At 39.9% G+C, this 20,156-nt stretch overlaps 3 protein-coding genes across 4 annotated transcripts; 2 read left to right on the forward strand and 1 right to left on the reverse strand.

The window, feature by feature from the left end:
- Positions 1-3,830: 3,830 nt before the first annotated feature.
- On the forward strand, positions 3,831-6,958 carry LOC121780953 (glucan endo-1,3-beta-glucosidase GV-like). Of its 2 annotated transcripts, XM_042178618.1 has the most exons (3): positions 3,831-3,937; positions 4,876-5,472; positions 6,382-6,958. In XM_042178618.1, exons 2-3 carry the CDS (start codon positions 5,197-5,199, stop codon positions 6,787-6,789), a joined length of 684 nt encoding a protein of 227 aa, XP_042034552.1. In that variant the 5' UTR covers positions 3,831-3,937; positions 4,876-5,196; the 3' UTR covers positions 6,790-6,958. The 2 variants fall into 2 exon arrangements, with proteins under 2 accessions (XP_042034552.1, XP_042034553.1); XM_042178619.1 differs by having other exon boundaries at positions 3,838-5,472.
- A 5,557-nt stretch (positions 6,959-12,515) lies between these two features.
- Positions 12,516-14,825, reverse strand: LOC121782726. The gene has a single exon (XM_042180676.1). The coding sequence runs from the start codon at positions 14,823-14,825 to the stop codon at positions 12,516-12,518; it is 2,310 nt and encodes a 769-aa protein (XP_042036610.1).
- Positions 14,826-19,308: 4,483 nt separating this feature from the next.
- Positions 19,309-20,156, forward strand: LOC121781821 (21 kDa protein-like). The gene has a single exon (XM_042179522.1). It carries the CDS (start codon positions 19,352-19,354, stop codon positions 19,943-19,945), a length of 594 nt encoding a protein of 197 aa, XP_042035456.1. The 5' UTR covers positions 19,309-19,351; the 3' UTR covers positions 19,946-20,156.

The raw sequence follows: 20,156 nt of genomic DNA on the forward strand, positions 1-20,156 counted from the left end.
ATTCAATTTTATTTCCATGCAATTTTCAGAACATTTTTGTAATTTTTATGATGTTCACATTTTTTCTCAAGGTAGTGTGTATAATGTATCGCTGCCAAAACTGTGCATGTTACATGCAGTCATGTGTGTGTAAATTAAATATTTTAAAGGTTATGCCGTCTGGTAAAATCCGTTGAACAAAAATAAAGATTCTTTCTATTTTGGTCTGTCACATAAAAATAGTTCGTTTCTATGTTTGATTCTTTCTCTAATAAGGTGGGTCTCATTCCCAACTAGCATACTCTAATAATTTTTTTCTTTCTATTCGTTTCTTGTTTTATTAATTATGCATTAAAATTAATGCCATGAAAAAGAGGAGTATATATACTATATATGGCTTCAAAACCTCGCATTTGTATCATATGTTTCGATACTATTCTCAAATTTTCAATCTCTTTCTATTAGACCCACCTTTATTAATAATGGATCACATACAAAAATCTAATGCATTATGTATCTTCTTGTAACGGGTCTTCACAATTGGCCAATTTTATTTTATTTTACATAGTGTTGGAAATTTGTCACCATTATGTCCATCAACTTCAACATTTTGGGGATTGACACAAAAGTAAACAGAGACCATCATTTGTAAGGGAAAACATAAACGGCATCTAATAAAATATTGACTTTATGATATCTAATCTCGAAAAATTGTTACTCCCATGTTTTACATATTTTTTGCGGTAGTCGACCTTCTGTGGTTACATGTTTTCATGGTACCACGGTTCTTGTAAATTAAATATATTTAAATATGTTGAATTTGAATATAGGTAAAACATGGTCGTGTATATGGCTTCAAAACCTTTCATAATTGTAGCATATTTCGTCACTATTTTGACATTTTCATCCTTTTCTATCACACCCACCTTTGATAAACTATTTTTAATAATGTTGATTCAGTATTAGATGGAGCACGCGTACATGCAAAAAATATTATATGGGTTGACATATAATAAAATAAATGTTACTACTATGTATCTTCTTGGAAGATGTCTAGTGTTGGAAAATTAAATATCACCACCAAATCCATCAACTTCAACATTTAGTGGTTGACACAAAAGTAAATAAAGACAGGCCACTAAACGGGTTCTTAACTTAGTAGACGAGTCATTATAAACGAAATTCAAATAATAATCTACAAAATTTATTTTGTACTATTCACATTGCAAAAAGAAGTAGAAAGTTTGCACAAGACTTATGTGTATAATTTACTTACATTGAAAAACACTTGAGACATATATCAATATATGATTACATGTAATACACAATTTAAATTATGTAGGAGTAGTAATTATTCAAAAAAAAATTCAAGTTAGAATTCGGAAGTTACAAAACTAGTAAACTCACACTTATGAAACCGTGAGACAAAGACGAAGATTTTATTGTTATTTAAATCACAATTTTTTTTGAATTTTTGTCAATTTCATAACTATTGAAACTGAAATATAAAAAGCAGTTTTGCAATTTGCAATTAGACCAGCATGATCAAGATCAAAATCAAAACTAATGTAACAAAATCCAATATGACATTACAACAAATCATGTTATAAGAGCATGCCCATGGGTGCTCTTGCGCAAGGACGGCGTCCATGCCGTCGGCAAGAACAGACTCTGCTCGCCGCTATGCTCTTGCTGACGGCATGGCCCTGCTCGATGCATAGAGCACGTCCGTGCCAACGACAAGAGCACTAGTAGCCGACGTGGCATGCTCTAGTTGACCGTTGGTTTATCATTTATTATTATTATTATTTTAAAAAAATTGAAAAATCTGAAAAAATTCAGATTTAAAAAATATATATTTTCCCACTTCCTAATAAAATATATCCATTTTTTCACACTTTTAATTTATTTTTCATTATTGTTACCCCAAAATTCATACTTTAATCTATAAATACTCTCATTTCAAACACAAAAAATGACACTACCAACCAACTCTCTCAATCTCAATTTTTAGGATTTTAATTATGTAACTTTTAATTTTTAGGATTTTAATTATGTAAATTTTAATTTTTAGTAATTTTTAATGGTATCGGGTATTTTTAATGCATTTTAATATTGTGGAAATGTTTTTAGTAATTGAAGTATTTAAATTGAATAATGGAATGGTGGGACCCTTGAGCATGCTATTGCGGAGTAGCATGAATGTGGGTGTTGTGCTCTTGCCAAAGAGTAGGGAGTAAAAAATAAATAAAAGTGGCTCCGGACCCACTTCCATGCTCTTTGACAAGAGCATGGATGGGGATGCTCTAACTCCTTCCGTCCCACAATATGAGTCATATTTGGTTATAGCACGGGTTTTAAGAAATATAAAGAAATGTAAATTGAATAAGTTAGTGGAATATATGTCTCACTTATATATATATATATATATATATATATATATACTAGTTTTATAATAAAATGTGAGAGGAATAAGTTGGTGGAAGGTGAGTCTTATTTACCATTTATGGTAAAAGTGAAATGAGACTCTTATTATGAGACATACAAAATATGACTCTTATTGTAGGACCGGGGGAGTATTTCGGATAAATGAACATTGTTTTAATTAATATACTTATGTAAAAGATTTCTAAGCTTTGATTTAGCCGGATCTTTGTCTATAGAATAATTAGAGAATTGAAATTTCATAGATTTTTTGTTTAAATTTTGAAAGACATGTAATAAAGTAAAATCAACCGGACATGCAAGAGTCTTCTTAGCTTTGTTTAGCCGAAAATCTTCGTTGCGAAAATCAGAAATAATTGGCCTAAGTTTGTTGATTTAGGGGGGATTGTCTAATTTTAAAATTGTGCACTAAGTTAGGACCAAGGGAATTATAGGTTGGAAATGGCATGTAATCGGTGGAAGGCCAGGCTCGAAGGAAGATGCACATCAAGTGAAGATGTCTTGAAATTTCTTTTTGTGGCCAAAGTGCTCCAAGCACTAAAGGTGGACATGATAATGTGGAAAATTGTTATCTTTGGAATTCATGAAGACTTGTTAGAGAGAATTTATTTTAGTGCAATAGACCTCTTATACTCCCTTCGTCCCAAAAAAGTATGAATTTTGGGTTTAGCGTGAGTTCAAGTCTTAATAAATAAGAGGAAATTCCTTAAAAAATAAATAATAAATAAGAGGAAATTAATTTTGGTGAATGTAGAGAAAATGTAGTGAAAATAATGTTAGTGTAGAGTAGAGTCCACATTATTATGATGGCATAAGCGTTAATGGTAATTGTGTAAGTTGTAAATAAAATGATGTGTAGGGGTAGTATGTTGTTTGAATTTTTTAAAATTAGAGACGAAAAATGAAATAGTTCATACTCTTTGGGGACAGATGAAGTATATACAGTGTTAAGTTTCACTTTAAAAATGATGTGATTATATCTGAATCCATAATTTCTCATACAAGATCAATATAATGTTAGGTTCCGTGTTTTCTTCATTTTGACCTGAGAAATGAATTAAAGTTGTGGATTTCCAATTGTAAATTTGGTAAATTTGAAATTATAATTTAATTTTAATTCCATATATTTTTTGTGATACCACATAGCAGAATTGAAATTTGAGTCTCCAGTTCCATTCTACACAATTCCATGATCTTTTATCATTTTCATTCTCTTTCTCCACTTTGTAGTTATTAATTTTTCATAACGTTAATATTCTATCAATATATTGCGCAAGTTGAAAGATTATATTAGCAAGAAAATGTTGACGGCAAACAGAGAAAATATAATTGGCTCATTTATTAGCACTCAAATTAACCTCTATAAATAATGAAGTGGCTATAAGGATATAATTAACTTGCACAATTCCATCTTATTTGGAGCTCTCCTTTCTCCATGGCTACTAAATCAAATCACTTCTTTGCAATTCTCATCTTCGGGCTGCTTGTAACTCTCTCTCTCTCGATTTCACAGGTCAATTTGCATCTCATTTCCTTCGTTTCATCTTTAAATAATTATTCTTATGCATATATATTTATCGAAACACTATGCTACATATAGCTATTCTTTCTTGTATTTTAATTTCTTCTATGTTAATTTAATTTTAAATTTTTTAACAGATTCATTATACTCCTATAAGTACCTGGGTCTACGAAAATAGTCTTGTTTTTATATTTTGGGTCATTCACCAAAATCAATTTCTATCTATTTATAATAAGGTTTTTCCTCTAATAAAATTATGACTAATTCTCAACAAATAATACTTCAATAACTATTTTTCCATCTTCTGTATTTTACAAATTTTACATTAAAACTCAGTAACATCCACACCAAAACTTTTTTTATGAATGGAGATAGTAGTAAAAAAAAATAAATTAAATTTTAAATTTATATTTAAGATTTGAATATTGTTGTTGAGTGTTCCATATAACGGTATGAAATATTTTTAAACTCTTATCTTTATTGTGCATAGAATTGAAGTTCTCTTGTATGCATGTGTTGACCTTATAACCTAGTGAAAGTAATTAACGCTTTGAAGTCAAATGTCTCAATTCTTTAGAATTGCTGTATACGAAAAATAGTTTTATTTTTCATTTTAAGATGTCCACAAAAAAAATAGTCTTATTTATAAAAATGAAAAATTAATTTCACTTTTTCTCATCCCTCTTTACTTTACCTACTTTTTTCTCCCCATCTCTCTTACATTTATCCACTTTTTCTCCCCATCTTTCTTAATTTATCAATTTCTAATTAAAACTCGTGTTGTCCACAAATGAGACTCTTTTTGTGGAAAGAAGAAGAGGGAATAATAATAATTTATCAATGAAAAAAAGAGAAGGAATGAATCTTTCTTGAAAACCATCTTTACTCATTCAAACATACTATTGAACACAAGGACAACAACAATGCAGTTGCCGAGGTTGGAGTTTGCTACGGAAGAAATGGCAACAACCTCCTCTCGCCGGCGCAAGTGGTGAGCCTCTACAAGCGCCACAACATCAAAAAAATGCGCAATCCTCGACGCCCTCCGCGGCTCCGGCATCGAGCTCACAGTGGCCATCACCAACCAATTCATCGAGCGCCTGGCAAACGATGCCAACAACGCCAATGCCTGGGTCCGCGACCACGTCCTCCGCTACCCCGACGTCAATCTCAAGTCCATCTCCGTCGGCAACGAGGTCAGCCCCGCCGACGCCGCCACGTCACGCTACGCGCGCTTCGTCTTCCCCGCGATGTGCAACGTCTATAGAGCCATCTTCAGCGCCCGACGCGATGGCCAGGTCAAGGTCTCCACCACCGTCAGCATGAGCACCCTCAGCAAGTCGTTTCCGCCGGAGGACGGCGCTTTCCGTGACGACGTGGCGCCGTACCTGAGGCCGATTTTGGCGTTCATGATGGACACCGGCGCGCCTTTCATGGTGAATGTGTATCCTTACTTTGCCTATGTCGATAGTAAGGGGCAGATCGATCTCGGATACGCGCTATTGGAGCCGGGTCATGGGATTCAGGTAAGAGATAGTGTTAAAATCTCTTAAATCTTGTCATATATCGACTTGGTGATGATCATGTCTTATTTATATAATTTTTTAATATATATCCTCCACCTAATGAAGCCTTTTAAGAGTGTGAGTGTTCTATTTTTAGTATGGTCTCATAGTGGATAATTTGATATATCTGATCTCTTGTTCTGTCTACCCCACGTGTAGAAGTCCTATGTTCTTTCTAGCCCCCACTCGATGATGGATCTGATCTCTTATCTCTTGTCTTGTCTATCCCACGTGTGGAAATCCGATGTTCATTCTGATCCACACGTGCAGAGGCATGTTAAGATCTATTAAATCTTTCCCACGTGAGTGGCCCACTTATATAAAATAGTCTTGGCTCAGATTTTAATAAGGATTGTTAATTAATTACTCTCTCTGTCTTATAGAAATAAGTTGAATTTCCTTTTACTTTCGTCTCATAAAAATAGTCCATAAGGATATAGAAACATTTTCTCCTTGTCTTTTAATTTTCATTTACGAGTCGCACTATCTACTACACTATTTTAATTACTTTTTTTTTCTTTTAGCTTTTCAATTGTGAATTAAAACTCATATCATTTCTAATTAACTTATTTATATGGATGGAGGGAGTATACATTAAAGGGATACCGTGGTTGCCCCATACATGCAAATTATTTATTTGAAGGAAATGTTAAACTATTGTGTCATAATTTTTCAAACTTACGTTATTAATTAAATCATAATTTTATCCGTATCCAAAAATATTCAAATAATTTTAAAAAATATGTTTCTATGATACACTAGCTAGAGTATTTAATCGTCTAATTAGTAAATCATACAGGATCAAGTAACCCTAATTAAAAAAGAATTTACCAACAGATCGATCGACCTCACTAAAGTTTTTGTGTTCAGATAAACGGAGTCTATTACGCCAATCTTTACTATGCGATGGTCGATGCTGTCTATGCGGCGATTGACAGGATGGTCAATCCTTCGCTACATACGACCGGTGGTATGCATAACCGTACATCCGAAAAGAAAGCAGGGAGTAGGGGCGGTCGGGCAGGGCCGAAAGTAGTGGTGACGGAGATGGGACATCCCTCAAGCGGTGGCCCATCGGCAAACTTGGTTAATGCGAAAACTTTTAATGAGAATTTGCTTGGTGTTGTGGATAATGGGACACCGAGACATCCTGGGCCTATAGAGACCTACATATTTGCTCTGTTTGATGAAAATTTGAAGCCCGGCGCCGAGACGGAGAGGAATTTTGGGCTTTTTTATCCAAACGGACAGTCCAAATATGACATGAATTTCAACTAGTTTTTGTTTTATGATGCCCATGTGCATGCTATGGAGACCGTGTCCTCTTATCAATGTTTTCGATCCAAAAAAGGTAGTTAGTCATCTGAAAGTAAGTCATGTTTTGAAGCATATGTAATATGATCGAAGGAACATACTACATATAAATAAATAAATAAATGTTAGATAATTAATGTTATTTTTTCTAGTGAAGCTCTTCGTAAAACCAACCGAACTTAAGATGTATGTTAGGTCGCAAGGTTGAGTGATTTAATTAAAAAATATTAAGTTATTACAACTTATATTTCTTTCCCATAATTCATTTATTATAGCTTATACTATTCCTATTGGTGGTTTTTGGAATACATAATCGATCGTTGATAATAATTTAGTGAGAATGGTTAATATAACTACTCCCTCCTTCCCACAAAAGATGTCACACTTGTAGGACGGCATGAGATTTTAGGAGGTACTCCTAAAGAATATGCACTTTGAGTTCGACACGAGTTTTAATGTAAAATTGGTAAAGTAAAAGAGATGTAGAGAAAAAAAGTAATTAACGTATTGTTAGTGGAGAATGTGTCTCATCTCATTAGAGAGAAAAGACTTTACAAAATTAGAAAGTGTATATTCTTGTGGGACGAATTAAAAAGGAAAGAGTGCATATTCTCGTGGGATGAAGGGAGTATTGTTTTGTGTGTTAAGTGGAAAGAGAAAATATAATATTTATATTAATGTGAAAGAGAACTTTTTACAAAAATGGAAATGTGATATCTTTAATGGGACAAACTAAAAAGGAAAGTGAGATATCTTTTATAGAACGGATGGAGTAATTAGGAACATGCATAAATAGAAATTAGTACATATAAAAGAAATAAATTTTGTGAATAATAGATGAACGGATAACTGATAAAACAATAATTTGGATTGTCGTAATAGAGGTTTGGGAATACATAATTGATCGTCTTAATAATTCCACAAATCCTCGTATAGTAGTTAATCGGAAACTACTTGGAAGAAGTAAAATCCAAAATGATCACTCAAGGATCAAGTTGGTGATCAAGTTGGAAGCTACTTGAAAGAGGTAAAATCCAAAATGACCACTTAAGTTTTAAGGATCAATTTGGAAGCTACTTGAAACAAGAAAAATCCAAAATGATCACCACTTCATCCTTTCCTAAGCCTATATATATGTGTGGAGGTTGAAGGAGAAATTCATAACATCAACATCACAACATCTCCATTTCCTCTCTAAACTAGTTCTCTCATTCTCATATAGCCACTTTAGGAGCATCGTTCATTTTTCACGAAATTCCAAAAGTTCGTCGGTGCCTTGTGGGTTTGAGGTGCTTCTACCCAGTAGGACGAAGTCGTTTTATCTTTGGGGACACTACGCCAATCCGTGAGCACTAGCCGGGGCGTAATTTGTCTTGCGAAAAGAGGGCTTTCCTCGACTCGACTTTTAGTTAGTACGGTTATTTTCTATTTTCCTTGTAATTTCCATTTCACTTGTATTTGTATTGCTCTTCGATTGTAATAGTTAGAGTACTGCCTGTCAATGACTCGTGAATTTTCCCAATTTTATCCAACAACACTTACACCTCATTAACTTTCTATTAAATAGTAGACGAGTAGACTATCAAAAAACAAATACAACTAGTATAGTAGAGATTCTACTTGAGAAACCAAAAATTATTATATGACGAACATAACATTTTTTATAGTTATGCAATACAAATATAGATAATTTAAAGATGAATCTAAATAATAACAAGAATGTACATGTGTAGAGTGTTAGTAATGTGATAAAGTGGTTACTACCCAATGCTAAAAGTCTCAAGTCCAGGTCTACCAACGCTAAAATTCTCAGTTCAGGTCCATCAACAAACGGCATTTGATGTGTTCAATTAGTGAAAAGAGAGAATTTTCTCAACTACACCTTAATCAGACTCTCATTATTGCTTCAAATGATTCTGATACAGCGAAACATGAAGATTAAGGGATAAGAGATACTCCTTCCGTTCCATATTAATAGGGTCATTTTTCTATTTTGGAAAGTTCCTAGTTAATTGATTCATTTCTACTTTTGGCAAAATGTAATTCTCATTTTTACTTTTTTCTCTCTTCATCTCTCTTACTCTTCTCACCATCCATTTAACACACTATTATTAAACTCTGTGCCGAAAAGAAATGCCTCTATTAACAAGGAACAGAGGGAGTACAAAAGTTGTAGACAAACGAAAAAATAGGTGCACCACGAGAGATCGTACCTTTCCAAGAACTGAAAGCTTCTCGATTCAGAGAAGGACCGATCACAGCCTGAATGGCATCACATAACATAGTTGGTGGGGTGGTGTTCTTTAACTCCTGAACAACCAAATGGAGGGTCATGTCATTCTCTAAGTGTATGTGATTGTTCGGGTGACTTGTTATGCAACCCGCGTGACATTCAAACTCTAGAGCATTTACTACCTACACAACAATCAAATATACAATGGGACATATCAAGGGAAGTGATAAATTATATTCACAAATGATTGAGTATTCAAATTTGAAGTATCACGGTCTGGTGGTTTGTTAAGGGATGAGTCCCTTAATAGAATCGATTCGCCCACGAACAAGAAACGGATCCGAAATCGTCGAGCGCCCAATAGGTTTGGGTCGGCGATGATTCCCGATGAAGGATGCTGAGCGCGAGATTGCGTCTCGTCGGCAGCGTTTGTAGAGTTTCTTGATGCACAAGTCAATTGAGCCAATGTTTAATAATTTCATATATGGATCAAAGATGACCGAAGGCTCTATTTATACTAAACCCTAGGGTTGGTTCGACCTAATCCTAATACGTTCGGGAAAGAACCAACTAAGAAAACCCGAACGGGGCTTATACTTTGCCCGACCCAACAACAATTAAAATAATAAAGGGATTTCTAAAGTTAACGAAAATAAACCAAAAATAAGAATAAGAAAAAATAAGGAAAAATCCGTCGGCTTGACGACTAGCTTGCGAACTTCCGTGGAGGCTTGATGCGGTCCCTCGGCCTCAACGTTCGTGTGGACTGTGCTGCCGGCTTCTTCGTCTGATGCTGCGCGTCTGCCTCCACGGGCTCCGGCTCCCCTGCGTTGTCCGTCGGCTCCTCTTCGTCCTCGCGCTGCATGCTCGTATCAACCCCCCCGGGCTTAACGGGCTCCTTGACCTCAAGGTGAAGATTTGGGAACCGTCTGCGAATCATCTCCAAAGGTTCCCATGACGGAGAATCCGTCCCATCCGACCATCGCACCAAAACGTGCTCAACCGCGTGACCCTCGTGCCACATTATCTGTGATTCCAAAAACTCGACCGGATACACGACTGGGCGGCCACCTACAAAGTCATTTGGAAGCGGCACATGCTGCATTGATCCCTCTCCCGCCACAAATTCTCGCAGAAGGCTGACGTGGAACACGTCGTGTATGCGACTGCCCTCCGGGAGACGCAGCCGGTATTCAACCGGCCCTACTTGCTCCACGACCTCAAATGGGCCATAGTACCGCTTGGCCAACTTGGCAGAAAGCGGCTTGGCCACCGAATGTTGGCGATACGGCTGGAGTTTCAGCCACACGAGATCCCCTACCTCAAATTCGACGTGTCGGCGATGCTTGTTGGCGGAGTCTCGCATCCGCTGCTGGGCACGCGCCAAATTGTCGCGCAGCTCTCGGAGAAGGGCGCCTCGTTGCTGGATCAATTCTGCCACCTTCGGAGGTGTGGCGGCCGACGGTTGGAAGGCCACTAATAATGGTGGTTCCCTGCCGTAAAGTGCCTTGAAGGGGGACATACCCAGTGCGGCATTGTGAAAGCAATTTAATGAAAGCTCGGCCCAAGGCAACAAGTTACACCATCTCGAAGGCCGATCCGACGCGAAAGCACGCAGATACTGTTCGAGACCACGGTTACGAACCTCGGTCTGGCCGTCCGATTGTGGATGATAGGCCGTAGAGAAATGGAGCTTAGTGCCGCTGAGGCGAAGCATTTCTCCCCAAGTGGCGTTCAAGAAAACCGGATCCCTATCGGAGACCAACGTCTTTGGGAACCCATGATGACGGACTACCGAGTTGATGAATAAATGCGCCACCCGCAATGCGTCAAATCGAGTTGGTAACGGGGAGAAATGAGCATATTTTGAAAGGCGGTCGACCACCACCATGATGGCCGTGTACCCCCTCGAAGGCGGAAGACCCGTGATGAAGTCCATGGAAACGTCTTCCCAAACTTGCGAGGGAATCGGCAGGGGTTGGAGTAGTCCTGCCGGCTTTTGGGTGGAGTACTTGGTCGATTGGCAAACGATGCAGGATTCCACAAATTTCTTGACTTCCGCGCGCATCCGTGGCCAATAAAAGCCCGCTGATAGGAGGCGGAAAGTCCGCTCATGGCCGGGATGACCCGCTATCGGTGTACAGTGATGTTCCTGCAATAACAGCCGCTTAAGTTTTGAATCGGGACTGAGCAGGATCCGACGCTTGAAATAAACAAGGCCGTCGGCGACCGAGAGATGTGGCGGTGCCTTTCCCGCGGCAATCTGGGCGACCAAGTCGCGGATGTCGGGAAGCTGAGTTGCTTCTTGGCGAAGTCGGTCTACTATATCGGGGATCGGGGCTACTATCGCGAAAAAACCGGCCGTGGCCGACGCATCCAGCTGTTCGACGGTGTTCCGAGCGTCGGGCACGCCGTCTGATCCGCCATCGGCTGGAATACCGGCTGAGTCGTCCCGCCGAGAGAGAGCATCTGCTGCTCTGTTTGAGCGTCCAGTCTTATACTCAATTGTGAAGCGATAACCCATTAGCTTCCGCACATAAAGATGTTGATCCGGGGTCTGTACCACCTGTTGTAAAAGATCCTTCAAACTTTTCTGATCGCTCCGTATAACAAATTCTCGCCCTAAGAGATACTGACGCCACTTCTGAACTGCCTCCACAATAGCGTATAGCTCCTTGTGATAGGTTGATGCCACGCGTCTACGTGGGCCCAATTTCTTGCTGAAATATGCAATTGGGTGCTTGTCCTGGATCAACACCGCTCCAATGCCCACGTCGGATGCGTCTGTCTCAATGCAGAATGGTTTATCAAAATCCGGCAAGCTGAGAACCGGCGCTGAAGTCATCGCGGCTTTCAATGCTGCGAAAGCCGTGTCCGCGTCCCCGGACCAAGAAAACGCTTCCTTTTTAAGGAGATCAGTGAGTGGGGCTGCTATCATGGCATAGTTGGCCACGAACCTCCGATAATAACCTGTCAAACCCAAAAATCCCCGTAGCTGCTTGACCGTTTTTGGAACCGGCCACGCCGACATGGCCACTATCTTTGCAGGATCGGCCTTAAGGACCCCGTCAGACACCAAGTGACCCAAGTATTCCACCGTCGTCCCGCAAAAAGAGCATTTGGACAGCTTCACAAAGAACTCGTGTTTCTGCAATAACGTCAACACTTCTGCCAAATGCGAACCATGGTCCTCCAAGGTAGGACTGTAAACCAGGATGTCATCAAAGAACACAATCACACACCTCCGTAATAATGGCCGAAAAATAGAATTCATCGCGGCCTGAAAGGTGGATGGGGCGTTTGTAAGACCAAACGGCATAACCAAGAATTCGAAATGCCCGTCGTGCGTCCGGAAAGCCGTTTTGAAGATATCCGCGTCATGCATCCGTATCTGGTGGTAGCCTGAACGAAGGTCTAATTTAGTGAAAAACTTCGCGCGGCCTAACTCGTCAAACAATTAGTCCGCTGTCGGGATCAGAAACTGGTCCGGGATAGTGGCCACGTTCAAGGCTCTGTAATCGATGCAAAATCTGAACGTCCCGTCCTTTTTCCGTATGAGCAGGACCGGGGAAGAGAACGGACTGTGGCTTCGTTGTATAATTCCCTGCTCGAGCATGTCCTTGACCTGCCTTTCAATCTCATTTTTTTGGAAGTAGGGGTAGCGGTACGGGCGAACATTGACTGGCTTCGCGTTTGGTAACAAATGGATGCGGTGGTCAAATTCCCGGTGTGGCGGCATGCCCGTCGGTAGGGAGAACACTGACCGAAACCCTTCTAAGATTTGGTGGATTTCCGGAGGGATATCCGGAGGGAATGTTTCCTCTGCTCCATGCGTGACCTCGTCGCTTGCCGCCTCAATTTGGACAAGCTCGTAAAACTCATGGGTCGACGAGCCCGCTGTTAATGACGCCAATGACTGTAAGGATATGCGGCGCGGAGACGGTAGGACGCCCCGCAGTGATAGGCGGACTCCCTCCCGACTGAACTCTAGAGTTTTGCCCACGAAGTCAGCTGATATCTTGCCCAACGACTCTAGCCATTCCATCCCTAACACAATATCGGGGCCGTGAATCTCCATAATGTGTAGATCAATGAGGAAGTCGATGCCCTGGATACACAACTTGGTTCGACGGGCTATGTGTGAGCATATTAAAGACGCTACATTGCCCACGTACACCCTAAACGGCCGAATAGGCGATAGGGCTAATTGAAGTTTGTTCGCCACTCGCGGATGTAAGAAATCGTGAGTGCTCCCCGTATCAATTAGAATGCTCACTACTGTTTGCGCGATCGAACCCATTACGTTGAACGGTCTACCTTTAGGCCCGCCTGCCAGAGCATGGAGATGTGATAAATCGGCTGTAATAATAGTATCGCCTCCCTCACTACCCTCTGACTCGTCGTTCGGAAGGTCAGCCTCATCCTCGCCGATGTATGACAACATTTTCTGCTTGCACACATGTCCGGGTACCCACTTTTCCGGGCAGTGATAGCACATGCCCTTCCGTGAACGCTCCGCCTTCTCTGCGTTGGAGACCCTGATAGGTTTGAAGACCGGTTTCGCGGGCTCCTTCCCTGCCGAATCGGTATGGCCCGAAGATGATTGCCCGGCGGGCGCCGAAAATCTAGAGTCCCTGTTGGACCACTTGCCGCGGCCGGACGACTGATAACGGTCCTCGTGAGATGCGCCGAGGCGCAAAGCCAAAGCCATAGCCTCGGCCAACGAGTCCGGCTGTTGTAATTCCACCTTTTCCTGGATCGGTTCTTTAAGGCCGGTTATAAATATGGGAATTAATGCCTCGTCAAAAAGGCCTTTCACCCTGTTCAGGTAGCGCTCGAAAGCATCATGGTACTCGGTTACTGACCCTGTCTGAACCAACTTCGATAGAGGTCCGATGCTGTTACGAAAACTCTGAGGGTCAAACCTGTGGCGCACATCCTCCAAGAATTCGAGCCACGTCACCATAGGATTGTTCTCCCGATAATTAAAAATCCATTCCGCAGCCGGAGGTTGAAACAGCATAACCACATAATGAAGACGTTCCGAGTCTGGCATATGCAGGTGATCGAAATAATACTCCACCCGAGAAATCCAATTTGTGGCATCAGAACCATCAAACCGGGGTGCCTTCATGGTCAGATCTTTTGGTCGCTCGTTTCTCGCCATGTGATTATCATAACGAGCGACTGGCGGATCCCATGCCGTGGGGTGCCGATAGCCCCGAATATCCCTATCGCGGTCCCGTGGGAACCGATCGACTGGTCTATCCCAATTAGTACGTCGCGGAGCCTCTGTCCGCATGCGACAAGGAGCGCCCCCTTGGTCGAACTGCGGTGCACGCCCCCCGCGATTTAGCGACTCGCGGATCGCCCCACGCCGGCGACGGATGTCCCCACCACGGTCCCGCCGGCCGTGGTTGAAGGTCCAGGGGAGATCGTCGTCTGGCGGACCACCATCACGTCGACAGTCGTTGATGTCCGGATCGTCCGAAGCATACGGTGGATCCGGTTCGATACTGCGGCTCGTCTCCAATATTCCCAACCTTAATTCAAAATCATCAAAGCGAGCCAAAATCTTCTCAAACCCTAGCGACATGGCGTCGCTGGGATTGCCGCCGTCCGGCGATTCACGCCGAGGTATGCGTGGGGCGCCATCCCCCGCGCGGTTGACCGTCGGAACACGGCGCGAGGAGTCGCCGATCAAAATTTGAGCGTTGCCGCCAGTGAGGAGGCCGGCTGGCGGAGCGCGATCGTCGACGTTCTCCATGTTGAGTACACAATGAAAGACACCAGTTGTTAAGGGATGAGTCCCTTAATAGAATCGATTCGTCCACGAACAAGAAACGGATCCGAAATCGTCGAGCGCCCAATAGGTTTGGGTCGGCGATGATTCCCGATGAAGGATGCTGAGCGCGAGATTGCGTCTCGTCGGCAGCGTTTGTAGAGTTTCTTGATGCACAAGTCAATTGAGCCAATGTTTAATAATTTCATATATGGATCAAAGATGACCGAAGGCTCTATTTATACTAAACCCTAGGGTTGGTTCGACCTAATCCTAATACGTTCGGGAAAGAACCAACTAAGAAAACCCGAACGGGGCTTATACTTTGCCCGACCCAACAACAATTAAAATAATAAAGGGATTTCTAAAGTTAACGAAAATAAACCAAAAATAAGAATAAGAAAAAATAAGGAAAAATCCGTCGGCTTGACGACTAGCTTGCGAACTTCCGTGGAGGCTTGATGCGGTCCCTCGGCCTCAACGTTCGTGTGGACTGTGCTGCCGGCTTCTTCGTCTGATGCTGCGCGTCTGCCTCCACGGGCTCCGGCTCCCCTGCGTTGTCCGTCGGCTCCTCTTCGTCCTCGCGCTGCATGCTCGTATCACGGTTGTTCAATTTTTCAGAGATGTTTGTTACATCATTCACCTTCGTTCTTTTCATCTCACCACCACGGTTATTGGGATCCCTCATAGTGTATAGAATTGAGGAAGTATTAGGGTCATCACCCACAATAACTCTTTTATTTCTTTCTCTTCTCACATTCTTTCTCTTCTCACATAGACGATCATGGCTTCTAACGTTCGATTGTTGGGATCTCTCATAGTGTATATTTTGCAGAAGTAACAGTAAAAGATTGAACTCAATCAAATTGTCTGAAATTGAAAACATACACCTAGGGTTTAGGAAAAAGCGCGGCAGCAATTTTCAACATTATATGAATAAGTTAGAGAAGAGCAATGAGAGAAGGCATACAAAGCGATCGTGGTCGTCTGAAATGTAAGGCTTGTTTTGAAGAAGGAACCGGGGCTGGGGCGGCGATAGTGGTGCGATCGCAGGAAATTTTGGGAAGAAGGAAATAATTTATATTTATAACTTTGTATTGTGATTTTCTTTGGCCAGATTAATTTTTGAAACGGGTAAGTGGTCCAACTTCATTACTTATTTGTATTAACCTAGTTATCATAACATAAATATCCGCTTCAATATTTTGAAATTAACGATTTTAAAAATTGTCATATAATTGTAATCAACTATACAGAAAGCTAACTTTTCACAAATACATTAAAACCATTCTCATTTTTGGTTTTAATCGGGTTTTGATTTTATCTGGTTAGAAATTTCCATCCATAACCCTATAAATTTGGCGGACTATTCGGGTCAGTCCACGGGTTACGGGCTACATTGGCATCCCTTATTACATACACAACACAAAACTGTGCAAGAAACTTTACAAGCCAAACAAATTTATGATCTGATTGAAAATGAATTGAGAAGATTTAATTACTTACGGCAAAGGAAAGGTGTGGACGACGAGCCTAACGCGAGAGGCGAACTCGTGAACGACCTGCTTAAGCGGCGGCCACGAATCGCGGCTGTCGGGGCAAACCGGGTCGAAAAACGCTTCGATCAACACCTTCTCCTCCTCCGCTGCCTCGCCGTACCAGAATCCATCCGGCATCGGTGGCTGGCTCACAATCGGCCACAACAAACACCATAGCGTCACTAACCCCAGAGATGTACACTTAAAATTCATCTCTCCAGCTTCGTTTTCAATTAGTTGAGAATGAACAGAACAGAGCAAAACAGAGAGTAATACAGAGATGAAGTTGTTGAGTGGACTACGTCATTTTATTCGACGTGACGTAGGTAGATGAGTACGTTTTTATCGAAAGGGATTGATTATATCGGGGAAGGAAAAGATGCTTTGCCTTTTCTTCTTCATTATATTTAAGGCCAACCGGACGTATTGGCCGCCGGCGCCACACATTTTGCAGGTGCTGAGCAACCGGAGCTCCGTTATGTGATGTTCATTTCGGTTTTTTTTATAATTCAAAAAATTTGAATTTGAATTTTATTTTTTATTTGCATCCATATTTTTCATTTAAACAAAACAATTATTGCCTAGTTTTACCTTTTTTATTTTAGGATCTAATTATATAAATTTTCATTTGTTTCAATTGTGTTATTTTTTTTATTTCAATTCTATAGTTTGTAATAAATTTTTAATTTTTTATTGGTAAATAAGTTAAAATTATTAAAAGTAAATAATTTGTAAACAAGAACCAGAAAAATATGAAAAGCGAAGGAATAACTGTCATTTAAATAATAACTTTCGCTGACATTTGGTCGAATTTCGTGACTTTTAAAACTGAAATATAAAATCGTAACTCTTAAGTTTTTCTCAAAATTGAAACTAACATGACAAAATCAAATACATATTATAATAACAAAAAAATTCATTATATGTTGAGTTTTATATTAATATATCTAAAATGACGTGATTTAATTGTCATATCATATTTAATTTATTATATAAACTTTTTTTATTGAAAATAATTAAAATTTATAATTTCATACTTATATTTGAAAAAGTTATGAGATTATCGTAGGACAACAAAAAAGTCTCGATTTATATACAAAATTATCCTAGAAATAAATGAATGGTGTATGTTGAACTGTAATTTTAGAGTTTGTGCTTCAATGTATATGTGCTCACCAATTTGAATAAAATATCGCTAATATTAAAGTAAGAGTACAACTGTAAAGTGTCGATCATAAAAATGTCTCACTTTTCATATGTGTTTAAATCACACTATTATTCTCCTAAGATAAACTAATTGAACACCACACTACATCACACGATTATTTTCATAAACTAATTGAACATCTATTATTGTTTTTCTTTATTATTTTATTGCACAGTAGAGACTAGTAGATAACGTCTTTAGACTAACTAATTGTAATATTAATGTTCGGCGCTCTATAATTATGCGCAATATGTAAGTTAAGAGGTGATCTAGACCAACTCACACATATATGGAGTATATAATATCTCAATTTTACTACTTGAGGATAATGATGTATCAATTAATTTGAGGATCATTGTATTTCACTGCAAATTTTTCCGATTTGTTTCCCAAACTCTTATTCGATTTTTGTATGGACAAAACTTATCGAATAATTCAAGGACTAGACTAGAAGAGTGACATAACTTTACTTTAAAATAAAACAAAATTTTGAATATTATCAATAGGAGGATCTCAAAAATTGCGAATATGAAACTTATCAATAGGAGTTTTTGTTTCACGTCTAGTCACATATTTATAGAGTTATGTTAGATCAGAATAGAACTCATAGTGAAGTTGAACTGAGTCATACTACTATTTAAGCTATCTTTAACTAAATTGAATTAAACTCTGATTAAATTCAAATCCAAATAACATATCTTAATCACTCACTACACTAATAATAGTCCTTAATTGTAATTATGGTGGCCACGTGCCAAAGCAAAAAAACTACAACATATTACATAACCCGTGGGTATTCCTTAATATCCGGGTTAAATTTTGACAGAAAGATCGATGAGAAACCGTCAGCAAGTGCCTCCTACTCATTTATTTTAAAAAACCCATTTGCCATTTTGATTTGTCCACGATTTATAGAATTATTTACTTTATGTCACTTTTAATACGTGGATCTCACGTCCCACCAACGTTTTACACTCACAATCTAATACTCCCCCCTCCACCAAAAATAAGGCACTTTTATTTTCTACACTTGTTTTGAAAAGTGGAGAAAAAGTAAAGTATGAGAGATAATAATGTAGAGAAGTCTCTTGTCTATATTACTTTCTTTCTTACTTTTCTTCCCTCCATTTTAACTATTTATTTTTTATTTTTTCAAAACGAGTACAGAAAATTGAAGTGCCCTATTTTTTGTGGACGGATGGAGTATAAAACTAATACTTTAAATGGGTCCTACATTCTACTCACTTTCTCTCTTTACTTTTCTTTACAAAATCAAACAATTTCTTAAAACTCGTACAAAATCAAAATTACTCTTTAAATGGCGAACGGCGGGAGTACTCCATTACTAAGATACTGTAACACTTCATAATTGGGCACTCATTAAGGTCGAAGCCTCTCATAATTGACACCATAAATTTATTTTAATATTACTACATCTCTATCTAATTGCTGACGAGGTCTCCCAACCACCACGAGGCATAATAGTAACAAGGAAACTTCCCCACTCACCCAATGGATTACTACCAAACAAGAGTGCCAAAATCACATGAATCCAAGTAACCACACTAATATTTTATAAACATATTCCCATAATTAAATAACCCTTCCTTCTTAGTAAGGTATCTTCAAAACTTCGAATTTAGTGCAATGTTCAAAATTTTACTGGCTATACTATAATTTACTTCCACCAATTAAATCAAATACGCCTCTATAAAAAGCAAGCTAACACATGTCTCACTATCAAAACACAAAACAATAGTAACAAAATGTCAAAAACCAAGATTCTATTAGCGCTCCTATTTTCCTCACACTTCCTCCTCTCCGCCGCCGCCTCAACTCCAAACCCTAACGCCGCCACCGGCTTCATCGAAGCCGAATGCCGCGCCACTCACTACCCCTCCCTCTGCATCCAATCCCTCTCCGCCTTCTCCAAAGCCGTCCAAAAAAGCCCCAAGCAGCTCGCCCGGGCCGCCCTCTCGGTAGGCCTGTCGCGCGCCCAATCCAGCTCGGACTTCGTCTCCAAGGCGGCTCTCGTAAGAGGCCTGAAGCCAATGGAGCGCCGTGCCATCCAAGACTGTGCCGACAACATGGCCGGCGCGGTCGACCAGCTCAGCCTCTCCGCGAAGGAGCTCGGCAGGATCGGGTCGGAGAAGCTGAGCTGGCACCAGAGCAACGTCGAGTCGTGGATCGGGGCTGCGATGACCTTCCAGCAGACGTGCCTCGACGGATTCTCGGCGCCTTTTATGGCTGGAGATGTGAAGATTTCTGTGATGAAAAGGGTCATGGATTGTAAGCAGGTCACCAGCAACGCGCTTGTGTTGATCCATCGCTATGCTGCGGCAAAGCGTAAACATGGCTAAGACTGCATACTTAATTTTCCAAAGGCGCAAAAACGAAGTTGTCTATAAATGATTAATTATGCCCTGTTTTTAGCTGTGATGTTTCTTGTTTGTGTATATTATCATCGTCGCTTTCGTTTTTGTTTGCTTCAGTTTTGTAGTATGGTAGATTTATGTATTAATTTCTGTAATAATTTACCTTAATAAGTCGTTGACTATATGTCTGAAGGAA

This window comes from Salvia splendens, chromosome 20 (genome assembly GCF_004379255.2).
Source record: "Salvia splendens isolate huo1 chromosome 20, SspV2, whole genome shotgun sequence".
NCBI classification, from domain to species: domain Eukaryota; kingdom Viridiplantae; phylum Streptophyta; class Magnoliopsida; order Lamiales; family Lamiaceae; genus Salvia; species Salvia splendens.

What these genes read in the sequence shown, in the direction of transcription:
- LOC121782726 (XM_042180676.1), bottom strand. Translation starts at nt 14,825, where the DNA reads ATGGAGAACGTCGACGATCGCGCTCCGCCAGCCGGCCTCCTCACTGGC.
- LOC121781821 (XM_042179522.1), top strand. Translation starts at nt 19,352, where the DNA reads ATGTCAAAAACCAAGATTCTATTAGCGCTCCTATTTTCCTCACACTTC.
- LOC121780953 (XM_042178618.1), top strand. Translation starts at nt 5,197, where the DNA reads ATGTGCAACGTCTATAGAGCCATCTTCAGCGCCCGACGCGATGGCCAG. An exon ending in AGCCGGGTCATGGGATTCAG is followed by an intron (nt 5,473 to 6,381) that starts GTAAGAGATAGT and finishes TTTTGTGTTCAG; the next exon opens with ATAAACGGAGTCTATTACGC.